Genomic DNA, 20,646 nt, shown 5'->3' with positions numbered 1-20,646 from the left:
AGGAATGTCATTTCTATACAGGGCTGCACAAAAAACTGGCCAAAGTGATAAACCGAACAGAACCAGGCTTGTCGGTTTGTTTCGGTTCAGTTTTTCTAGGCATTGGTTCGGCCACGGTTAGGACTTTTACTGAACCGATGGTCAGTACAGTTGACGGTTTTTGAGTTTTAATCCGAAAATGAACCGAACCGAAACTGAAGACATCCCATTTTGGCCACCCCCTGTAGATGCCCATCACCCCCCTCTCTAAGAACTCAAAATTGCACCTCCTTTCTTTTCTCTTCTTATTAGAGGGCATTTTCGCCATTTTGGGTAGTCTAGGGGTAATTTTGTCATTGTAATCACCCTAAGGGTATCAACCTTAGATATAAATGTAACATAAAAGCCTCATTGGAGGTATAAACCGTGAACTGAATCAAACCAAACCAGCCAAAATCGGTTCAGTTTGGTTCGGTTATACCCCCCTACGGTTTGGATTTTCTCCAAACCGATGGGATCGGTTCGGTTCAAAAAACCTACCTAAGCTAAACCGGACTGAACCGTGTGCAGCCTTTTTATACATGTACTAGCTTTCTTATGCATGGGTGTAATAAAATGGGCCCACCCCATGAAACACATGACGTGTAAATTGTGGGCCCCACCATACACGTGGGCTCGCGTGGGGATTGTGGGACGTACCCGATTAAAACATGAGGCAAAATGGTACATCCAACTCACAACTTGAGTAATCGGTTTTAATTTTTTTCTATTCATTTTTGCAACTCCTAGAAATCTCTTTATCAATTTATTCTTGCTATTTAATGTTTCTCACGTCCTCATGTGAAATCTTCAAATTTCATTCACGCAAGTACATCATTATCCAACAAAGACATGAACCACAAGCTTCAAAAGGAGAACTGCACAATTTGATGTTTTCAATATTTACTCACCATTGGGTTCATTCCATTTTCTAAAAAAATTCAGGTATTGTCATCCATGGCGATTGTAGAAATCTCCCGCACTCGATATTGGCCAGAAATTGGAAAATTTCTTTATGTGACCACTAACCAAATGAATGAGGGAGCAACCAACAGGGAGGCATGGCCAACCTTTTAAAATATCAAATGGGTTTCGCTTTAAAGTTAGCTAAGGAACCATCTGTCCAACAACAATCACTACAAGAAATACACTCATCGGCGACAAAAGACAATAATCGGTGGCAGAATATTATTCGCCTCAATATCGAGTGTCGCTAATTTAATTTTGGGGTTTTTGCAACAGAAGTCTTCTACTCCGCTTTATTTGAAAAAAAAAAAAAAAATAGTCTTCTCGTTTAACAATTTACAAACACAATTCTAAAACAAAGACTAAGTTGCAAGAATATAATAAAGGGAAAATGACCAAATAGAAGCGGTTTCTACTGAGAATGACATTTCAAAAGGGCTGTTTTCTAAATCACCAAACAGAAGTGATGTTGACTGGTTTGGATGACCATGGGACGGAAATACCCTTAGTTAAAAAACACGGTTTTAACTTTACTCTCTTTCTCTCCCTCTGTTTTTACTCTCTTGATTTTATTTTTTACTTTTTACTTCCACTGTTTACTCTCTCTCTCTCTCTCTCTCTCTCGCTGCAAATACGAGCGTCGGCGGAGAAATTCCGGCAAGTCTCTCCATCTCTCCGTCTCTCTCTCTCTCTCTCTCTCTCTCTCTCTCTCTCTCTCTCTCTCTCTCTCTCTCTCTCTCTATCTCTCGGCCTCTCTGTATCTCTCTCTAGGTAAATCTGAGCGGCAAATCTCAGCGGGAAATCTCAGCGGCAAATCTCACAGGTTGGTAACCCATTTCTCTCACTGTCACTCTCTCCCTTTCAGTCTTTATGTGGTTTTGTCATTTAGGGTTTTGATAAGTCAGAGATTTAGTCGTTTTCTCAGTTAGGGTTATGAAAAATCAGTGGTTTAAACCAATCTCAGTGATTTAATTGATAAATGAGGGATTTGAAGTAACTATTGATGGTTATAATCCCCTAATTTGTTAGAAAGCAGTGGTTTAAACACCTAATTTCTGAGAAATCGGTGGTTTAAACACCTAATTTCTGAGAAATCGGTGGTTTAAACTCCTAATTTGTGAGAAATTATTTGTTGAAACACCTAATTTGTGAGAAATCACTCGTTTAATTGATAAATAAGGTGTTTGAACTAACTATTGGTGGTTTAAAAACCTAATTTAGGAGAAATTAGTGGTTTAATTGAGAAATGACGCGTTTATTCTCCATAGTGATTTGCTCAACACCCTAATAGGCTTGTAATAAAATGAATGGACATGTCATTGCTCTATAGGGGCTGAATTTGTTACAAATCAGTTGTTTAAACCCTTACTTTTTTATGTTAACAGTGATTTAATTGATAAATTAGGGGTTTATTCTCCGTAGTGATTTGGTCAGCACCCTACTAGGCTATTAAAAAATAGAATAGACATTTCAGTGGTATATTGGGTTTGAGTTTGCGAGCAATCAGGTGTTTAAACCCCTAATTTTTCATGTTAACAGTGGTTTAATAGATAAATTAGGGGTTTAATTCTCCTTAGAGATTTGCTCAACACCCTAATAGGCTTTTAAGAAATTAAATGGATATTTGTTAATTTGTTTCCTCACATTGTGTTTGAACAGGTCCACATCTGATTATTTGGATTCATATTCATCTTTTGCATATAGTAATCATCTCGTGAAATCATGGTAATGCCTCCTGTTATTCTTTTAAGTGTTGTATTTCTGGTAATGTGCTATATATCTAATAATGCTTTATTTTCCAGCCGTCTTATGTTACGTCAAGATGCTGCCCCTCCAAGTTTTACGACTTCTTCCAGTCCCTGCAGTTGAGGAATGTACATACTGATATCCTAAGTAGAAGCCCATTTGGAGGCTTGCTTAACCTAGAAGGTGTAAAATTGCACAAGGCAATTTTGACCACCCTCGTGCGATCCTGGATACCCAAGTCCAGGGCATTTAGAGTAGGCAGCATCGTAGTCCCCTTTGAGGTTAAGGATGTAGCATTAGCATTAGGTCTAAGCCTTAAAGGGGATAGAATAAGGATAGACTGGCATTCGACGGAAGAGGTCGAAGGTTGGAGGTTTGGCAGTCCAACGGCAAGATTCGCTGAGATTGCGAAGGTTATTAGGGCAGAGTCCATGTCGGACGAGATTTTATCGATCCAGGCGACAGTCAGACATGTCTTGCTACTCCTCTGCTGCTCTGTGCTTTTTGCACATGCCGACGCCACGGATCACAAGACGAAATCCTGCATTTTCCCCTACTTAGAAGCAGAGACCATCAGAAGAATTGGTTGGGCATACCCTGTCTATGACTTCCTCATAGAGTCATTGGATTCATATTCGAAGAAGGGGATGGGATATATCAACGGTTGTGCTATTCTGCTACAGGTAAAGAGTACATATAGTATGTACCATATAAGTGATATGTAAGTTAAATTTTTGTTCTCTAATCATCGTACGTCTTCATTCCAGGTGTGGCTATTCGAGCATACTACCCTGTGGGAACCTTCAGTTCCAGATGCGCGTCCACGCCTATTGAAGTGGACCTCGAGGATCGATACACGGATGAAGGAGCAGACAACCCTCATTACCCTGATCCGTGATAGGAAGCTAAAGAAGAAGGAGGTGAGACATAAAGCTTCTGTACTCCTCTAGGTCTCACTTATTCTAACCGAAATGAACTATTCGATTTCAGGTTGTGAAGTGCTTACTACCTATTCCTGAAGAAGAGAGTCTCTTATCCATCGTAGCAGATGATGTAGACAATCTCGACGATCCTCTTCTTCCTCGAGAAGAGGGACAGCGGCAGTCCGTCGTAGAAGATGATGTCTTAGATGTCGAGAATGTGTTGATCGAAAAACGTTCTACTCCGATATCAGTGGTAAGGAACATCACTCTCTTGCTTACATAGGGTCATTGTATTCAAGTTATCTAAATTTCCTTTAATCTTCGTAGGTTTATAAGAGAAAAGGTGTTGGAGACAATGATCGTCTCCAAGACATTCACATTTCAGAGGAAGAAACGATAGCGTCCCTGAGTCTACTGGTACGGTCTTTATAGTTCATTTTCAATAACTATATATTTCATATGTTATTAACTTCACATTTACGTTTTGCAGAGCAACGTAGCTGTTAAGAGAAGAAGATGGACAAAAAAAGAAACTGATAAGGAAAAGAATAAAGTGGATGGAGAAGAGAAGCCTATAAGCAGGGCTGAATTAAATTTCATAGTGGGGAGGTTAAGACAACTTGAAGATCAAGTGGCTGAGTTGGAAGATGAAGTAGCTGAGTTGAAGAGGAAGCTGGCTGAAGGGGACCAGGAGGCTGAAGGGGACCAGGAGGCCGAAGGCCAGGATGGAGATGAAGGAGTGGGGGAGGTGATGAAAGGAGGGGATGACCGACAGTTGGTCATCATTCCCAGCCAGGATACACCGGAGGTGGTTGAAGGTGAAGGTCCGGATGGAGGGGACGACCAGCAGTTGGTCATGTTTGGAAGCCAAGACCGACGAAAGGGAATAGAGCCGGTAGTAATTTCCATCCACGACACTCCAGTAAAACCTATGGGTCCGAAAGTTTGGAGTATTGAGAGAGTAGTGAAGCTGGGTTTAAGAAGGAAGAAAGCCTCTAAATACACTAGTTCGCCGTTTAGAGGTATTGGGCGTAAGAAGACGAACAATAAACAGACGGTGACAGAGCCGCAAAACCATCGGTTGCTCGGACCGCTTCTTGCACTTCCGAAAAGGTAAATTGGATTGAAGCTCTTCTGTAATATAGTTATCTACCCTTTGTAAATGCTAAACAATTCGGAGTTTTGCAGCCACCGAGTCATACAGATCAACAACGAGTACATGTGTGCGGAAGACTTGGTTATTCTTAACGACCCCGTAGCGTGGTTAACTTCTCCGGTAAGTGTTTTGGTTATTTTTTCTAATACTGACTTCTTTCAGTAGTGATATTCGTCTCTAATATCTATATGTTATCTTACGTAGCTTATGAACGTATACGGCGAGTATCTGAACGTCCGGGATGAACAGAATAGAAAACCTGGAGAAAGAGCCTGTGTTTCCATCAGCACCTACCTCTACGTAAGAATAAATCGTTTTTCATTCCCAAACTTTCATTTTATAATTTTTTAGGAAGCTTTGAATGTGTGTTGGTCACGAATCACTTTGCTTGTATTGCTTCTGTAGGATTGTATAATTGACAAGGGCTACGCCGGGCCCGACTCCGTTGAGAAGTACGTTTGCCGCTTGAATCAATGCCCGCCGGATACCCTAAAAAGAGTCCTCTTCCCGGTGCATGTCCCTCAACATTGGATTCTTCTGGTCCTTGATATGGTGGACGAAAAGTTCTACATCTACAACTCCTTGAAAGATGTTAAGTACTGGACAGAGGTTCGACCATTGGTGAGTTCGAGTCTCACCTTCCTTCGTTAAATTTGTAAGTATATAAAACTGTTACCCTGTAATGATTGTTTCATAGGTTCGATACCTGGAGGGGCTATACTTAGAAAAGTGGAAGGTGGACGTAAGTAAGTTTCTAGTGGAAGAACTTGACAAGAGGCCCATACAGAGAAACAGGTACTAAATTTCATTAGAATCAGGGGTTAGGAAACTTAAATTCATTGTGCCTCTTATTTGCGCTCCACGAGCTTGGTCGATGATGTCTTCTTCTTTTGCAGCAATGATTGTGGGTTGTTTGTGCTGAAGGAGATGGATTGCCTGGCACGTGATGTGCCGCCAAAGTTCAGTCAGGCAGAGATCACGGTCATGAGAAGACAACTACTGGAGGATTTTTTAGATGGCCGGTGTGGCACGACTGTCAACTTGTAGGGGCTGTGGTGGTGTTGTTGCAGGTCGACGCTCTCGAGACATATTATTTCGAAATTGTAATGTCTGTAAATTGTAATGTATTATGGTGATTGTCAGACCACTTATTCCATTTCTTCAGTTCCAAATTGTAATGTGTGTAAATTTGTCCATTGTGTAAGGATCAGACAATGTCTTCCATTTTCCAACTCCAATGCAGGTTCAAATCGAATGTAACTTTCATGACCTTGGCATCTAATAATTGGTTGGATTAGGATTTGATTGTTGCGCATGGTCATGAGTTCACATATGCTGCTTGCAGTGAGATACACTATTCGAAACAAATTCAATTTTTTTTGTTTTCATGGGGATAGGATGGATGGAAAAGGCTCCAAAATAATGGACATAATGGAGGTGGTCAAACAAATCCAACATAGCACAATAGGGTACATATGATATTTATGTTAGAAAAAAAAAATTTAGTACTGGTCGGAAGTCCGACATTTACTCGGAATTCCGCAGCAAATAAAAAAATTCTCGGAATTCCGAGAATTATTTTCGGAATTCCGAGAATTATTTTCGGAATTCCGTAGAAAGTATACGTAAATTTATGGGTTTTTCACAATCCTGGTCGGAATTTCGAGAGTTTTTTCTCGGAATTCCGCAGTAAACTTCGACTTTTTGGAAAATGTAAAACCTATGTGGTCGGAACTCCGAGAATTATGTCTCGGAATTCCGCAGCGAGTCTGATGGTTTTTAAAAAACTTTCGGAATTCCGAGACATAGTCTCAGAATTCCGACACTTATGTAACCCCTTTTAAACCCTCGAACGTGCTTTTTTTTTCATTTCCCTCTTCTAATCTCCCTTCGTTTTCCGTTCTCTCTGAAAACCGTTCCCAAACCCTAACTCCATTAACCATTTTCCCTTACAATTCGTTCAAATCTAACCCTAATTTATCATCTTCATCCTCCACAACCCTGTTTTTTACCCAAAAACCCATAAAATGCGTCATCCCTGCTAAAACCCCCAATTTCTCTTCCTATTCCTCAATTTCCTCCTCCTTTTGTCAATTTTCTTCCATTCACACTCCTTCTCCTTCCATTTTCTCTTCTTTTTCTTCCACATTCCTCATTTTCTTTGTCATCTCTTCCATTATAATCAATTTCTCTTCCATTTTCTTTCATAATCTCCATTTTCAGAAATCTAAGGTTTCCCATCTTCCGTTTACCCTCCATTACAACTTCTCTTATTCCCTAACTGTTCTCAAGATGCCTCGAACCAAAAATGTCCAAATCAGAGGTTCTACCCAACGCCAGGACGATGAAGGACCATTGAGGAAGCGGTCTAAGAAAGCTACGGCTCCGGCTCCCGAACCGGAGCTTATTCCAAATTCCTACTTCTCCTCTGCACAAGCGAAGAAGGCATGGCCGAAAATGGCTAATCGTGGTGTCCGCACCGGACGCTTCATAGAGCCCGACGTCCTCAAACACTTCGACCTTAAAGCTCGGTTTGACGCTCTTGGATGGACACAATTTCTTCATCTTGATGAGCTTATCTATCCTAGATTGGTACGTCTTTTCTATGCCAATCTCACAATCAGTCCTACGTACTTCGAAATTGAGTCTCGCGTCAAGAAAACAACGATTCGACTCAATTATCATGAACTTGCTGAGATGCTTGAGATTAGTCCCAATGGTTTTGAGCATTACTTTTGGCCTGGAAATGGGATCCATTCACTTAATGATCTTGATCACGACACTGTGTATGGTCGGATTGGAGTTATAGATCCAACATGATAGTGAAAGCCTCCCATCTCATTCCTGAAGCTAAGATGCTTCACAACTTCATGTTTAGCAACTTCACCCCTCGCGGGGGCATGACCGATGCTCTAAGGCCCTTAGAGGCCTACCTCATCTATTGTATTCTTGAGCGTCGCAAGGTTTGCCTACCCTATATCATCTTCCGTTTTATGTTCCAAACACTTAAGCGGTCCAGAGCCTCCTTGCCATATGGCATGCTCCTTACGTGTATCTTCCGCAACTTTGGCATTGCTCTGGATAGTGAGGCGACCATCATTCCTACCGCTCCATTTGATGATAAGTCTTTCTGGCGCATGGCTCTAAACAAAGAAGTAGTTGAAGTTGCAGCTGGAGAAGAAGACGAAGAAGGAGAAGAAGAAGGAGAGGAAGAAGAAGAAGAAGAAGATGAAGAAGAAGAGGCGGATCAGGATACTGAGGCACCTGTGGCACCATGGGCATCTCAGGATTTCACCGCTATGCAGGAGGCCCTTCAGCTATCCATGGCTTCTCAGTTTGAGAAGCTCACTACTCACGTTGACAGGGAGATGACCAGTCGCTTCGAAACGCTCACTACTCACGTTGACACGGAGATGGCCAGTCGCTTCCAGGCGCTCAGTACTCACGTTGACACGGAGATGGGTAGTCGCTTTCAGACTCTTACTACACACATTGATGAACAGTGGACCACCTATTACCAGTACCTCTCCGGTGGTCAGTGGGGTCAGCAGCCTGCCAGTTCCTCATATCCTCCACCACCACCTCCAGAGCAGTAGATGGCTTCAGTTCTCCGATGATGATGGATACTTTTTTGCTCAGACGCTTTATATATACTGACATATGATGTATTAAGCTTATCTTCTTGGATGATAATTTGGATAATGTAGTTCGTATGCTGGCCAAGCACCTGATAGGTAGATTCTGTGATCAGTCGCTTTCAGGTTTTGACAATTGTAAGTGCTCCTTTGCTTCGTAAAAAAAAATTCTCATTAATTATAGCACCCCATTACAGAAAACATACATGTACTAAAAAAAACATACAATTATTCCAAAAAATGTTTATGTATTCCAAAAAATGCCGGGCCTGCAATTCATACTTACAGAAAAAACGGAGGCAGACAGGATAGACCAGGCCTGCAATAAAATTTGCACGAATCGATTAACGCTAGCACGGGTTGTATCGAGGACTAGTAAAAAAAACATGTTAGATTGATCATACCTGTTCTCCATTGGTGCGGAAGGCCCGATTGGAGCCTCGTTTTGCTGACGATTTACGATGGGAGGATTCTTGCACGATCTCTTATTATGTCCAAGTTGCCCGCAGGTACCGCACTTATGATGCACTCCTCTTTCCAGTCCTCTCTCCACTCTGACTTTTTTTGGTCGCCCTGGCTGTCGTCTTACTTTTGGCGGCAATACCAACGGCAAAGTATGGGAAGGATCTGGCCATTGCGATCGATCTAACGTGGGATAAACTACTCCATCATAAGTCTTCCGATATGCATCGGCCAGATACCAATCCTGGCAGTAACAGTATGGATCTTGGTGGTTTAGTCCCATGGCTGCTATCGCATGCCCGCACGGAATTCCCATCGTTTGGAACATATGACACGTACATGTTTGCTTAGCTAAGTCCACCTGGTCAACGTGATACCTGGACGTTACTTGAAATTCGGTCCAACTACACTGCCACGGCGTATAGGCACCTGCTTCTTTACGTGCTTCCGCCAACCAGGATTCCGCTTTTGGTGTCAAACGAGTCGTCCATTTGCTACATGTCTTCTGACGGAACTGAAAGAAGTCGCAAACTTTCCATCTTGTGTGTTCGACAAGTGCTGCAATTGGCAACTCCCTTGCTCCCTTTAAAACGGCATTGAAGCACTCAGCTGCGTTAGTTGTCAACACATTATATCTGCATCCCTCAAAATACGCGCTCGCCCAATTTTCTTTAGGAATGTCCGATATCCATTGGTGTGCTCTTTTACTCTGACTTTTAATACTCTCCATCGCTTCCTTAAAAGCACCCTCCCTTAGGGAATATGCAGCTGTCATAAGGAGTTTCCGGAGCTTTTCATTTTTAAAGTTTGAATGGAAGTTGGCACTGAGGTGATGGATGCAATAGCTATGGTGTGACCTGGGCAAAGCTTCAGTTACGGCTCTAGGCAACCCCTTCATCCGGTCCGACCCAATCGTGATGACATCTCGACCCGCTGAAATGAAATTATGACGGAACAAATGCAGAAACCATACCCAGCTTTCATACGTCTCAGCCTCGACTACTGCAAATGCTAGCGGGAATAACCCACCGTTGCCGTCTATCCCAGTTGCGGCTAGTAGAGTCCCCCTGTACTTCCCCCGCAAATGGGTCCCGTCAATTAGGGCGAGGGGCCTAACTGTTCGGTTGAATGCAAGTATGCTAGGGCCAAATGACCAAAATAAACGGGCGAAAGTATCATCCCCTCTTGGCCGTAACTCTCGGGATCGGCACAACCGTATTATTGTGCCATGATTCCTTCTTACCAACTCCTCAGTATACGCAGGCAGGATGCGGTAAGACGCCTCGGCATTTCCGCACTTAATTTCGTGTATAAGCTCCTTCGCCATGTGGGCTTTTCGATAGGACAATGTTATACCCCACTGGACCTTGATGTACTCTCTTATCAAAGTAGCCTTGACGTCTTCTGGTCGGGGGAATAAGGCTACACAATTTTCAGCAGCCCATTTTGCAGTGGCCATGGGATGATCGTTCCCTTTCACTGTGCCTGAGCATGTGTGTTGGGGGATAAATGTTTTTACCTTAACATAATCTGTGTAAGTGGTCCCTGTGATACGCCACGGGCAACTACGCTCCTTGCATCTAACGCCATACTTTGTGGGATTTTTCTCCTGTGGGACAAACACAAAATGATGCTGGATTGCATAGTCTCTGAGTTTCTTTTCAAAGACTTTAAGATTTGGGAACATTGCCCCAACCGTGAACTCCTCAAGTCGCACAATCTCATTTACTTCATCAGCCCCTACAACCATTTCATCTGCTTCCATCGGCTGCCTTTCATACGTATTTCCCAAAGCATTGCCTAGATAATTAGTAGGTTCATCCTGCTCATCACCCATGTCCTCACTGTCACTGAAGTCCTCTTCATCATCACCAAAGTCATCATCATCGTTATTACTGCCATCGTTCGGTCTAATCAATTCATTAGCATGAACATCACCTCCAAAATTCCTAGACAACTCCTCCTCGTATTGGCTTGGGTGGGTTGTCTCAAACTCGGTCTCAGTGGTGTCGGTCTCATTAAAATTGGGATCATCAAAATCCTGATTCAAGTCCACTTCGTAGCTGCACATCGGGTAGCAATTAGAGATAAAATAATCGATTCATAAATGAAATGAAGGAATATGAATAGCACTCAACAATTGCTCTCTACTATAATTTACCGATGTATGTTATGACTACTGCTATGTCTTCTTTTTTTTCCTTCTCGAGCAACGACCGATGGACTCGGTAATGCAGGGACAGAATTAATTTTCGGCCTCGAAGCGTCTGCAAATGAGGTAGGGATCGTTGCGACACCAACATTCCGGTAAGAAATATGATCTTCATAAACTTCACTTAAGTTGGCGTGACATCTGCGCAAAGGTGAGTAACAATAAAGGGAAGGCAATTTCACAAATGGATTGTAAACAATCAACTATTTTACCTATCACTCGTATATCCATCACCACATCTTCCTTCATCAGGAGGATCTCCACACCGATACAGTAGACCGACATCCGTAGGGTGAGGAGAATTGTTTCCTCCAAAATTGTACTCTTTAGTTACATACAAGCTCAGAGAATTAATAACCGTACTATCAAAAAGCATCATCACCAGATCAAGGTCGTTATCATCTCGAATATCGTATAAGATGATCTGATATGGGTCTAAAATATATCGACACTTGATGGATAAAGAAACATTACTTCGATTAGTCCCAATTTTCCTGTGAATTAGAGTGTCAAATTCTCTAAATTTTATTTTCTGACCCACAATTAATGGCAACTTCTTCCCTCCTACGTATTCAAATGATACCGCATCCTTTACAAAGCCGTCGACGTGTAAGATAAAAGAAGCTCTTCGTTCTACTGTTCTCCTGTGTACACAAAATTAAACCATTGTCAAAATAACCAATTCAAAAAAAAACCATTCCAATTAACAAGTAAAGCACCCATTTTTGAATTATGCACAACTTCAACCATTGCTAAGTCTCCATAAAACAACATAAACCACTACTAAGACCTACTAAGTCATGACAAGGAAATATGAACCACTACTTACCCCATATAAAGCACTTAGAAATACTATAAACCACTGTTAAGCCAATATAAACCACTGTTAAGCCAATATAAACCACTTATAAACACTTTAAACCAATGGTTATCCTAAATAAACAACTTATAAACACTCTAAAACAACTGGTAACTCTATATAAACTACTTATAAACAGTCTAAACCACTGATAGGGTTATATAAACCACTGTTTACCCTATATAAACCAGTTGTAAAAACTCTAAACCACTGATAAACCTATATAAACCACTTATAAACAGTATAAACTACTTCTTACCCTGTATAAACCATGTATAAACACTCTAAACCACTGATAAGCCTACATAAACCACTTATAAACAGTCTAAACCACTGATAGGCTTATATAAACCACTGATAGGCTTATATAAACCACTGTTTACCTTATATAAAGCAGTTGTAAAAACTCTAAACCACTGATAAACCTATATAAACCACTTTTAAACAGTATAAACTACTTCTTACCCTGTATAAACCATGTATAAACACTCTAAACCACTGATAAGCCTACATAAACCACTTATAAACAGTATAAACCACTGATAGACTTATATAAACCACTGTTTACCTTATATAAAGCAGTTGTAGAAACTCTAAACCACTGATAAACCTATATAAACCACTTATAAACACTATAAACTACTTCTTACCTTATATAAACCATGTATAAACATTCTAAACCACTGATAAGCCTACATAAACCAGTTATAAACAGTCTAAACCACTGATAGGGTTATATAAACCACTGTTTACCCTATATAAACCAGTTGTAAAAACTCTAAACCACTGATAAACCTATATAAACCACTTATAAACAGTATAAACTACTTCTTACCCTGTATAAACCATGTATAAACACTCTAAACCACTGATAAGCCTACATAAACCACTTATAAACAGTATAAACCACTGATAGGCTTATATAAACTACTGATAGGCTTATATAAACCACTGTTTACCTTATATAAAGCAGTTGTAAAAACTCTAAACCACTGATAAACCTATATAAACCACTTATAAACACTATAAACTACTTCTTACCCTGTATAAACCATCTATAAACACTCTAAACCACTGATAAGCCTATATAAACCACTTATAAACAGTCTAAACCACTGATAGGCCTATATAAACCACTGTTTACCTTATATAAACCAGTTGTAAAAACTTAAACCACTGATAAACCTATATAACCACTTATAAACAGTATAAAATACTTCTTACCCTGTATATACCATGTATAAGTACTCTAAACCACTGATAAGCCTACATAAACCACTTATAAACAGTCTAAACCACCAATAGGCTTATATAAACTACTGTTTACCCTATATAAACCAGTTGTAAACACTCTAAACCACTGATAAGCCTATATAAACCACTTATAAACACTAGAAACTACTTCTTACCCTGTATAAATCATTTATAAACATTTTAAACCATTGTTAATCCTTATAAACCATTTATAAACACTCTAAACCACTGGTAACCCTTAATAAACCACTAATTACGATTATAAACCACTACGGAGGAATCTTACCCAAAGAACCTATATAAAGCACTTATAAACACCCACTTGAGTACTGGTTTATGGTAGTGAAATACTGGTTTAACTTAAGAAATTAGTGGATTACAGTAAAATAACAACGATTATAAAGTGTTTAAAGTAATTTAAATAAGATTAAATAGTGATTCTTCTGCAATGGAAGACAGTAGTTTAACATGAAAAACTTTCATTCAAGTTTATAAACATGCCTAATAATGGAAAGAGAAGGGAGAGGGGTACCTTTCCATTCAATGGAAGCTTTCTGCAATGGAATGGTGGTTTCTAGTGAAGATTTTTAAGATTTTCAAATCTAATAACGTTTTTTTCCAATATTTGTTGAAAATGGAAGCGCTGTGCAATGCAATGAAGGGTTACGAAGGCTTTCACATCTAAAAATGAGGTTTTTAGCATTAGAATGGAGCTTTTGGCATCTAACAATGGAGGTTTTTGGGTTTCAAAAATGGAGGTTTTTGGGTTTTTCATACGTACGTTTTTTTGGTAGGTGGGAGGAAGAAGAAGAAGAGGGAAAAAGGTGGGTTTTGGGATTTGTTTTCTCCTAAATGTAATCATTTCAAATAGGTGATTTGATAGGGAGAGAGAGAGAGAGAGAGAGAGAGAGAGAGAGAGAGAGTCAAGGGCATTTTAGTCATATGCACTCTTGATTGGTGATTTAGAAAACAGCCCTCTTGAAATGTCATAGTCAGAAGAAACCCCTTCTATTTGGTCATTTTCCCTATAATAAACTCCCAAGAGAGTAAATTTTTATGTAGCAGGTCCCAATGTCGCAAAGTCAATGGAGAAGTTGGCAAGCTCCAAGTATGTTGCAAGTTCTAAGAGCGATAATGGTCAAGTGGTCAAGGTTAGAATTCCAACAGGTTTGTGGTTGCTCCTAGCTTTTTTTATGGTGTCATAAGGTTTAATTTCTAGTATATATTAGAAAAAATACAATTCGGGGACTTGTTGAAAATACTTTTTAGGAAATTAAGTTTTTAGCCATTTCATCTTTTTAATGACTATTTTGAATATATTTTACAGATTAGGGGAGAAACAGAAAATAAACAAAGGTGTGCCAATATCGAAATAAGAGGGTGAAACTCTAAACCCTCTGTAAACCCACTTTATGGGAGGTTTAGTGTTTCCAAAGGTGTGCCAATATCGAAGTGATGGTGAGTCATAAAAAGATGATATTGGAGGTTTAGAAACAGAAAATGCCAAACAACATCCCATGAAGTGGGTTTGGAGTTTCTCCCAACATGGAAAATGTGTTTCCAAAACAGACTTTAAATTTAACAAATATACTGTAATCTAAACATGTAGTGACTCTTGAGAGCACTACCCATTGAGAAATCGATATGGATATCTCAACTTTAGCTATGTATCCAATGACTTATGCATCAAAGATAAGCTGCTTTTGGATGTGATCCTATAAATTGGATGATAAGTTATTAGAGGCATGCACGATATTCACGATGACTATTGCATGACAAACCAACAGTTCAAAAAGCAAACACTATGTCATGGTCCTCCGTGGAAAGGCAGAAATCCCAGTAGGATTAATTATCCTCTCTTATCTCTTCGGAAGCTGCCTCCATATTGGTTGCTCCCTGGTTCATTTGGTTAGTGGCCGCATGAAGAAATCTTCCAACTGGCCAATATCGAGTGTGGGAGATTTCTTTGTATGATCGTTAGATCATTGAACATCATGAGCGGATCCACGTGGTCGATCTTGGTCCTGCGCTGAATAGGAATCCCATCTATAGTATTAAGTGTGAAACAACCAGTTACTCCAAAAGCTTAAGCTGCTGGATTAATCTTTTATACTTTAACACTTTCCCTCACGTGTGGCCCCTCTTTTTAGGGTTGGCCTACACGTTACACATGTGGCCCCGCTTTCGGGTTTGGCCATTGCATATGGATTTTTTTGCTCTCAAGGAGGTTTGAACTAAGGACCTGTACTCTGATACCATGTGAAACAACCCATTACTCCAAAAGCTTAAGCTGTTGGAGGAGGCGTTATTTAATCTTTTATACTTTAACATTAAGGACTACAAGAATCAATAGAGTAGGTTTCTTGGCTAATTAACCCTAAAAGTAGGCTTCATGGATCAAGCGTCTGGGATCATCCGTTCGAGCTGGGATCAACAATAGCCCAGACTCGTGGTTTTCGGTCCGATAAACAGATCCAAACACATCCACATCAGTCTGACTTATAATTAAAATAACCTTTTCCTGTAGATTAGATTAGATTAGATTTCGCAGCCCTATTTATGTACATTTATAGGAAATGATATATTCGCCCTTTTTTTTTACTTGGGACAGCTACCTAGTGTAAAAGAGTTGTCATAAATACACTAGAGGGGGCTGTCCCAAGTAAAAAAAAAGGGGGCAAATATATCACTTCCCTTTACTAAAATGCTCCATTTATAAGAAGAGCATGCATTTGCTACGCTGGAGCACAGAAACAGGGCGGGGCCACATTTTGGGTGGGATCCAAAGCATTCATTTGATGGGCCCTTTCATGCATTTTTGGCCCCACAAATGGACACCCTAAGGTGATCCAATAGAGCTGATTTTTGGTAGGGCCCCCATCCATGATGGGGCCTTCCAAATGAATGCTTAGGATCTCCCCCCAATGGCCCCACCCTCCTGTTTCTATGCTCGAGCTTTCTATGCTCGAGCGCAGCAACCCTTTTCTCTTATAAGAAACCTTTCGAACCCTCGCTGCATGCACATGCATTGCACGTGACAACTGATTAATTAAATAGATGAATATTGAAATATGGAATTGAGGGATTTCCCATTGTCTTATTTGATTTGCAAATCCCATTTTTTAATATGTATACCGGATAAGCAAACATGAGTGTTATGCATAATCTTAAGGTTGTCCCTGGAAACCACTTAAAATATTTAAAAAACCATTGACTAGACAAATCCTAGATCATTATAAAACATTGAATAGACAAACCCTAGATCATTGTAAACCATCCACCACTGACCATATTTCTAGATTTTATTATATGAAGCAATCCACATAAAGAAAGTGGGATGACTTACTAGGTTTTTTCCCAATCTCACTCAGCAACCACTTAACACGCACAATTCCAAAAGCAAAAGAGCATGAAACTTCATTTTTTTATTTTTACTTTGTCTAATATCCCTTGGAAGTGGAAGAAGACATTGATGATCAGCCATCTAACTTGGGCATGTACTTTCTTAGAAAGCGCTCATCATTTTCTTCCTTCCCATCATATATGGCACTCGAAGAGGTGTGATGTATGCTGTGTGTGTGAGAGAGAGAGAGAGATTTACACCCTCTTGTTTTAGTAGATACATCCTCTCTTTCTCTCTATTTTCACTCTAAGTAGAGAGAGAGAGAGAGAGAGAGAGAGAGAGAGATTTACACCCTCTTGTTTTAGTAGATACATCCTTTCTTTCTCTCTATTTTCACTCCAAGTAACATGGATTGATAGTTAATAAGTAAATGTGTTTGCTAGATTAGGATGTGACTTCAGCTTTCACCACAATATTGTTTTCAACAATTTAAAATTTCGCACAAGATTTATAAATAATATATGAGAAATTGATGAATCATAAATCAAAGTTGTATCTAAATTTTAAAAAAAAAACACATTTAACTTGAAAAGTGCAAGAACCTCTGAATTATTAAGGGTTTTTTTTTTAAGTTTAAAATATGCATAAAAAATAGAAGGACCTCCCAAATGACTACTGGGGAAATATAGCATACTTTCAGCTTCTTTGTAAGGTTATCAATTAGCAAGATGCTTCGGATCAGATCAGCCCATGTGCTTGTCATGATCTTCTCGGATCCTAATCGAAAAATTCCTCTGATCTGACACTTGGTGTTTGAGTCCAACTTCTTACCATCCATCAACAAATAAAAAACTTTAGTTATCATTATAAAAATTAAACAATGTTATTACCTAGTGCACTGAGTATTTGTATATTTTTTATAAAAATTACTAAAATGCACTGGTAAATTATAATAAATTATATTATAAAAGGAAGTGAAATATCCACCCCTTTTGAATACTTGGGACAGCCAGCAGCAGTGTATCAGTGACTGCCCCAGAGGCTGAAGTACTTCACGTCAGAAGGATTCAATGGGCCTGATTGCCACGTACAGTGTCGCAAGTAATCAGGAGGGCGGATATATCACTTCCCTATTATAAAATGGCTACTGATATTCTCACTACCATGTTTTAGTAATTGCGCAAACTCAACTTGTCTTTTGACAGCTGCTTAATTAATAAATGACAAGTTCATTTAGTGCAATTATCAAAAGTCAAAACATAGTAGTGCCATTGTAGTAGCCCATAAAATAGCCTTATTATTTGTATCATTCCATACAAATTATTTTGAGTGTCAATATAATTAGGGGGACTCCACATGTGTCTATCTCTCTCCTCTTTCTCTCTCTAACCCAGAGGAGAGAGAAAGACACATGGGGAGTCGATTATCACTGCCCTATAATTAATATGGTTTCACATATCAGTTTTCACCTATAATAAGCACTCCCAAAAAGAAGCCGTAGGATACACAACAAAGAAAAAGAAGACATTGGCAACATCACGTCATCACGTGGGGCGTATGACCCACCGGTTTGTGAAAAGGAGGAACCGTCCCTCTCCAACTCCCTTCTTTCTTAACATCATTCCTTTCTTGCTCCACAAGCCATGAGATTTTATATAGTCCAGTATTTTTCAAAAAGGATTCTATGAGACACATCATAGGATGATGATCCAAACCGTTCATTTGACAGGCCATGATGTAAATAGGTTGTATCCTGAAATAATTTCCATACCTCTAGATCGGATGGCTAAGATCATCCTATGGAAATGACTTTTTGAGCACAACCTGTATATTATGGCCCATAAAATGAACGGTTTGGATCATCCTACGGTGCTCACCGTACAGTACTTTTGCAAAATACTGGACTATTCAGGCTTATACCATATAGGAGGAACTCAAGTTATGCAAATTTGAAAGAAAATAAAAACCCATCTCAACAAAAGAGTATTATTAAGAGCTAATTAGTTTCTTTCTACACATGACTTATAGTTACAAAATTAACACTACTTCTCAATAAAAAAGAGGTAAGATATAAAGAGAGAAATACACAATAAAATGGTGTAATTCTTTTAACATGCTGTGGATGAATGGGTGAAGGGATTGTAGAAGTGAGACTTGGGTGCAATTGTATATGGGTTCTTCGTAGAATTTTCTCCGGCGCCGGTGCCGGAGCCGGTCCCAATTCTCTCACAAGAAGGGCACATGGTAAGGGTGGCCGCAGGGAGTTGCATGTACAACGGTGAAGGGAATTTCAAAGCCTTGAGTTCTTGAAGCTCTTTGTGTAATCGCCTATTCTCTTCAGTTAGAGTCTCATAACATCTCTTTAGAAATTCACAATCTACTTCAGTTTGTTTAAGCTTCGTTCTGCAATAAAAGTATACAAAATTTAGTTGAGAAACTCTTTGAAAAAAGCGCGATTGGATCATAAATTCAAAACCCCCACTTTGGTTTAGCAAATTTCATACCTGGCTCTCCTATTTTGGAACCATACTTCGACTTGTCTTGGGCGTAGTTTCAATTGCTTGGCCAATGCTTGCTTTTGCTTCTGATTATTAAGAAAAGAAGAAGAAAACATAAACCCACTTTAGAAGTTTTGATAATTTAATTGACAAATTAAATTACAAACTATAGGCCCCCTTTGGATGCCACAAAACTAAGTCCCTATTTGCAGAAAAATGTTTGTTAATTTTAATTTAATCTTATTTGCTAATGGGGTATAAGGATTAAGGACTCTTTGGAAGCCCTTAACAATATCATATCTAAATTAAACTGGTGTAGACAATTACTTACAAATAATCATATTAACCTTTAAATAATTTGCATATTAGATTATATGTAAATTATCTTTAGAAAGATTCGAAGATGCCCATAATTTATTTTTTTTAAATGGCTTTCCTTAACTACTCGTATATGAAAGTGAAAGTATTAAGAAGAAGAAATATATAAAAAAGGGTGTACCGGATTGAGAGTGCTGTGCTCTTTGAAGCTATCTTCTAAGAGAGCGGATTGCTCTTTGGTGAGTCTAAGCTTCTTTCTAGCACTACCATCTTCATCTTCATCGCTAACCCGCCAAGAAACCCTCTCTAACTCAATCTCTTCACTTCCTAAATCCCTCTCTCTCTTCACACTACTTAGAAAATTCTCATGGTTGGTATTAGAGAAGGATGAAACCGTGCTACGAGGAGAAGATTGGGCCTCCTCAATCACCTTATTCACAGCGAGGCCTAAGGTCAAGGAGGGCTCAAGACTCATGGGGTTTAATCGATCAAATTTAAGACATGGGTTTTGTGGAGGATGAAGATTATCCTTCAATCTATTCCCAAACTTCCCTTCACAGCCTAATCCAAGAACAAGACCAGTGTTACAAACATCATCAAAACCCATTTTTTTTCCTTTCTCTCTACAAGCTCTCTTTTGCAAAAGAAGTGAAGGGGGGGGATGATTAATAATGACTGGGAATGAGTAGAGGAATGAATCTGGTTTTTTGGAATTATGATAATTCTCACATATCACTCTCAAAGGTTGACTATAAGAACAAAACCTACTATTAAATATAGTAGAGAGGGGGAAAGGAGAAAGCAAAGCAAGGGAGATGAATACGTGGATTCACATGGGAGTGGGTACACAATAAGAACACATCAAGAGAATGATTCGTCTCCCTTTGCCACCCACCCACGTACTCACATTAACTACACATCTTTGCATTTATATTAGTCTCTTCAACCTTACTTGAAGACAAGAAGGCAAGCTTGACATGCTTGCGTTAGTCTAGGTTAGTAACCTTTTTATGGGTATTTTTCAAGAATAAAATACCATATCTTATTGTTATTTAGCGTGGAATAAGGGTTGATTTTCTTATAAAGTAGATGGTTGAGTGAGGTATCATATACACATGAGATCATACGGTTTATATATCCTGTTTCAGAGGGGTGTCAATATCAATCAGGAAGTTGATAGAAGTCATGATTGGATATGCCCATTCATTTGATGCCCACCTAGTCGCAGACCACACGAAATGTCACCCACACCATGA

At 39.5% G+C, this 20,646-nt stretch overlaps 4 protein-coding genes across 4 annotated transcripts; 3 read left to right on the top strand and 1 right to left on the bottom strand.

Annotated features, from left to right (window-relative positions):
• The first annotated feature begins 1,761 nt into the window (after window positions 1-1,761).
• Window positions 1,762-3,936, top strand: LOC143875960 (uncharacterized). The gene is made up of 5 exons (XM_077377540.1): window positions 1,762-1,807; window positions 2,644-2,709; window positions 2,787-3,413; window positions 3,498-3,650; window positions 3,721-3,936. The coding sequence occupies exons 2-5, from the start codon at window positions 2,707-2,709 to the stop codon at window positions 3,934-3,936; spliced, it is 999 nt and encodes a 332-aa protein (XP_077233655.1). The 5' UTR covers window positions 1,762-1,807; window positions 2,644-2,706.
• A 468-nt stretch (window positions 3,937-4,404) lies between these two features.
• Window positions 4,405-5,181, top strand: LOC143875779 (uncharacterized). Its single transcript, XM_077377381.1, has 3 exons — window positions 4,405-4,766; window positions 4,842-4,929; window positions 5,014-5,181. The coding sequence occupies exons 1-3, from the start codon at window positions 4,405-4,407 to the stop codon at window positions 5,158-5,160; spliced, it is 597 nt and encodes a 198-aa protein (XP_077233496.1). The 3' UTR covers window positions 5,161-5,181.
• Window positions 5,182-5,239: 58 nt separating this feature from the next.
• LOC143875778 (putative ubiquitin-like-specific protease 1B) lies at window positions 5,240-6,276 on the top strand. The gene is made up of 3 exons (XM_077377379.1): window positions 5,240-5,430; window positions 5,507-5,604; window positions 5,706-6,276. Exons 1-3 carry the CDS (start codon window positions 5,359-5,361, stop codon window positions 5,854-5,856), a joined length of 321 nt encoding a protein of 106 aa, XP_077233494.1. The 5' UTR covers window positions 5,240-5,358; the 3' UTR covers window positions 5,857-6,276.
• A 12,270-nt stretch (window positions 6,277-18,546) lies between these two features.
• Window positions 18,547-20,381, bottom strand: LOC143876165 (homeobox-leucine zipper protein HAT22-like). Its single transcript, XM_077377851.1, has 3 exons — window positions 19,572-20,381; window positions 19,079-19,158; window positions 18,547-18,977 (listed from the first exon to the last, which is right to left on the bottom strand). Exons 1-3 carry the CDS (start codon window positions 19,995-19,997, stop codon window positions 18,683-18,685), a joined length of 801 nt encoding a protein of 266 aa, XP_077233966.1. The 5' UTR covers window positions 19,998-20,381; the 3' UTR covers window positions 18,547-18,682.
• Window positions 20,382-20,646: the final 265 nt, after the last annotated feature.

This window comes from Tasmannia lanceolata, unplaced genomic scaffold, assembly GCF_043159265.1.
Source record: "Tasmannia lanceolata isolate RefF3 unplaced genomic scaffold, GAP_Taslan_0.1 ptg000004l, whole genome shotgun sequence".
NCBI classification, from domain to species: Eukaryota; Viridiplantae; Streptophyta; class Magnoliopsida; order Canellales; family Winteraceae; genus Tasmannia; species Tasmannia lanceolata.
Note: the sequence above shows the minus strand (reverse complement) of the source record. Positions and strands in the feature narration are given on the sequence as shown.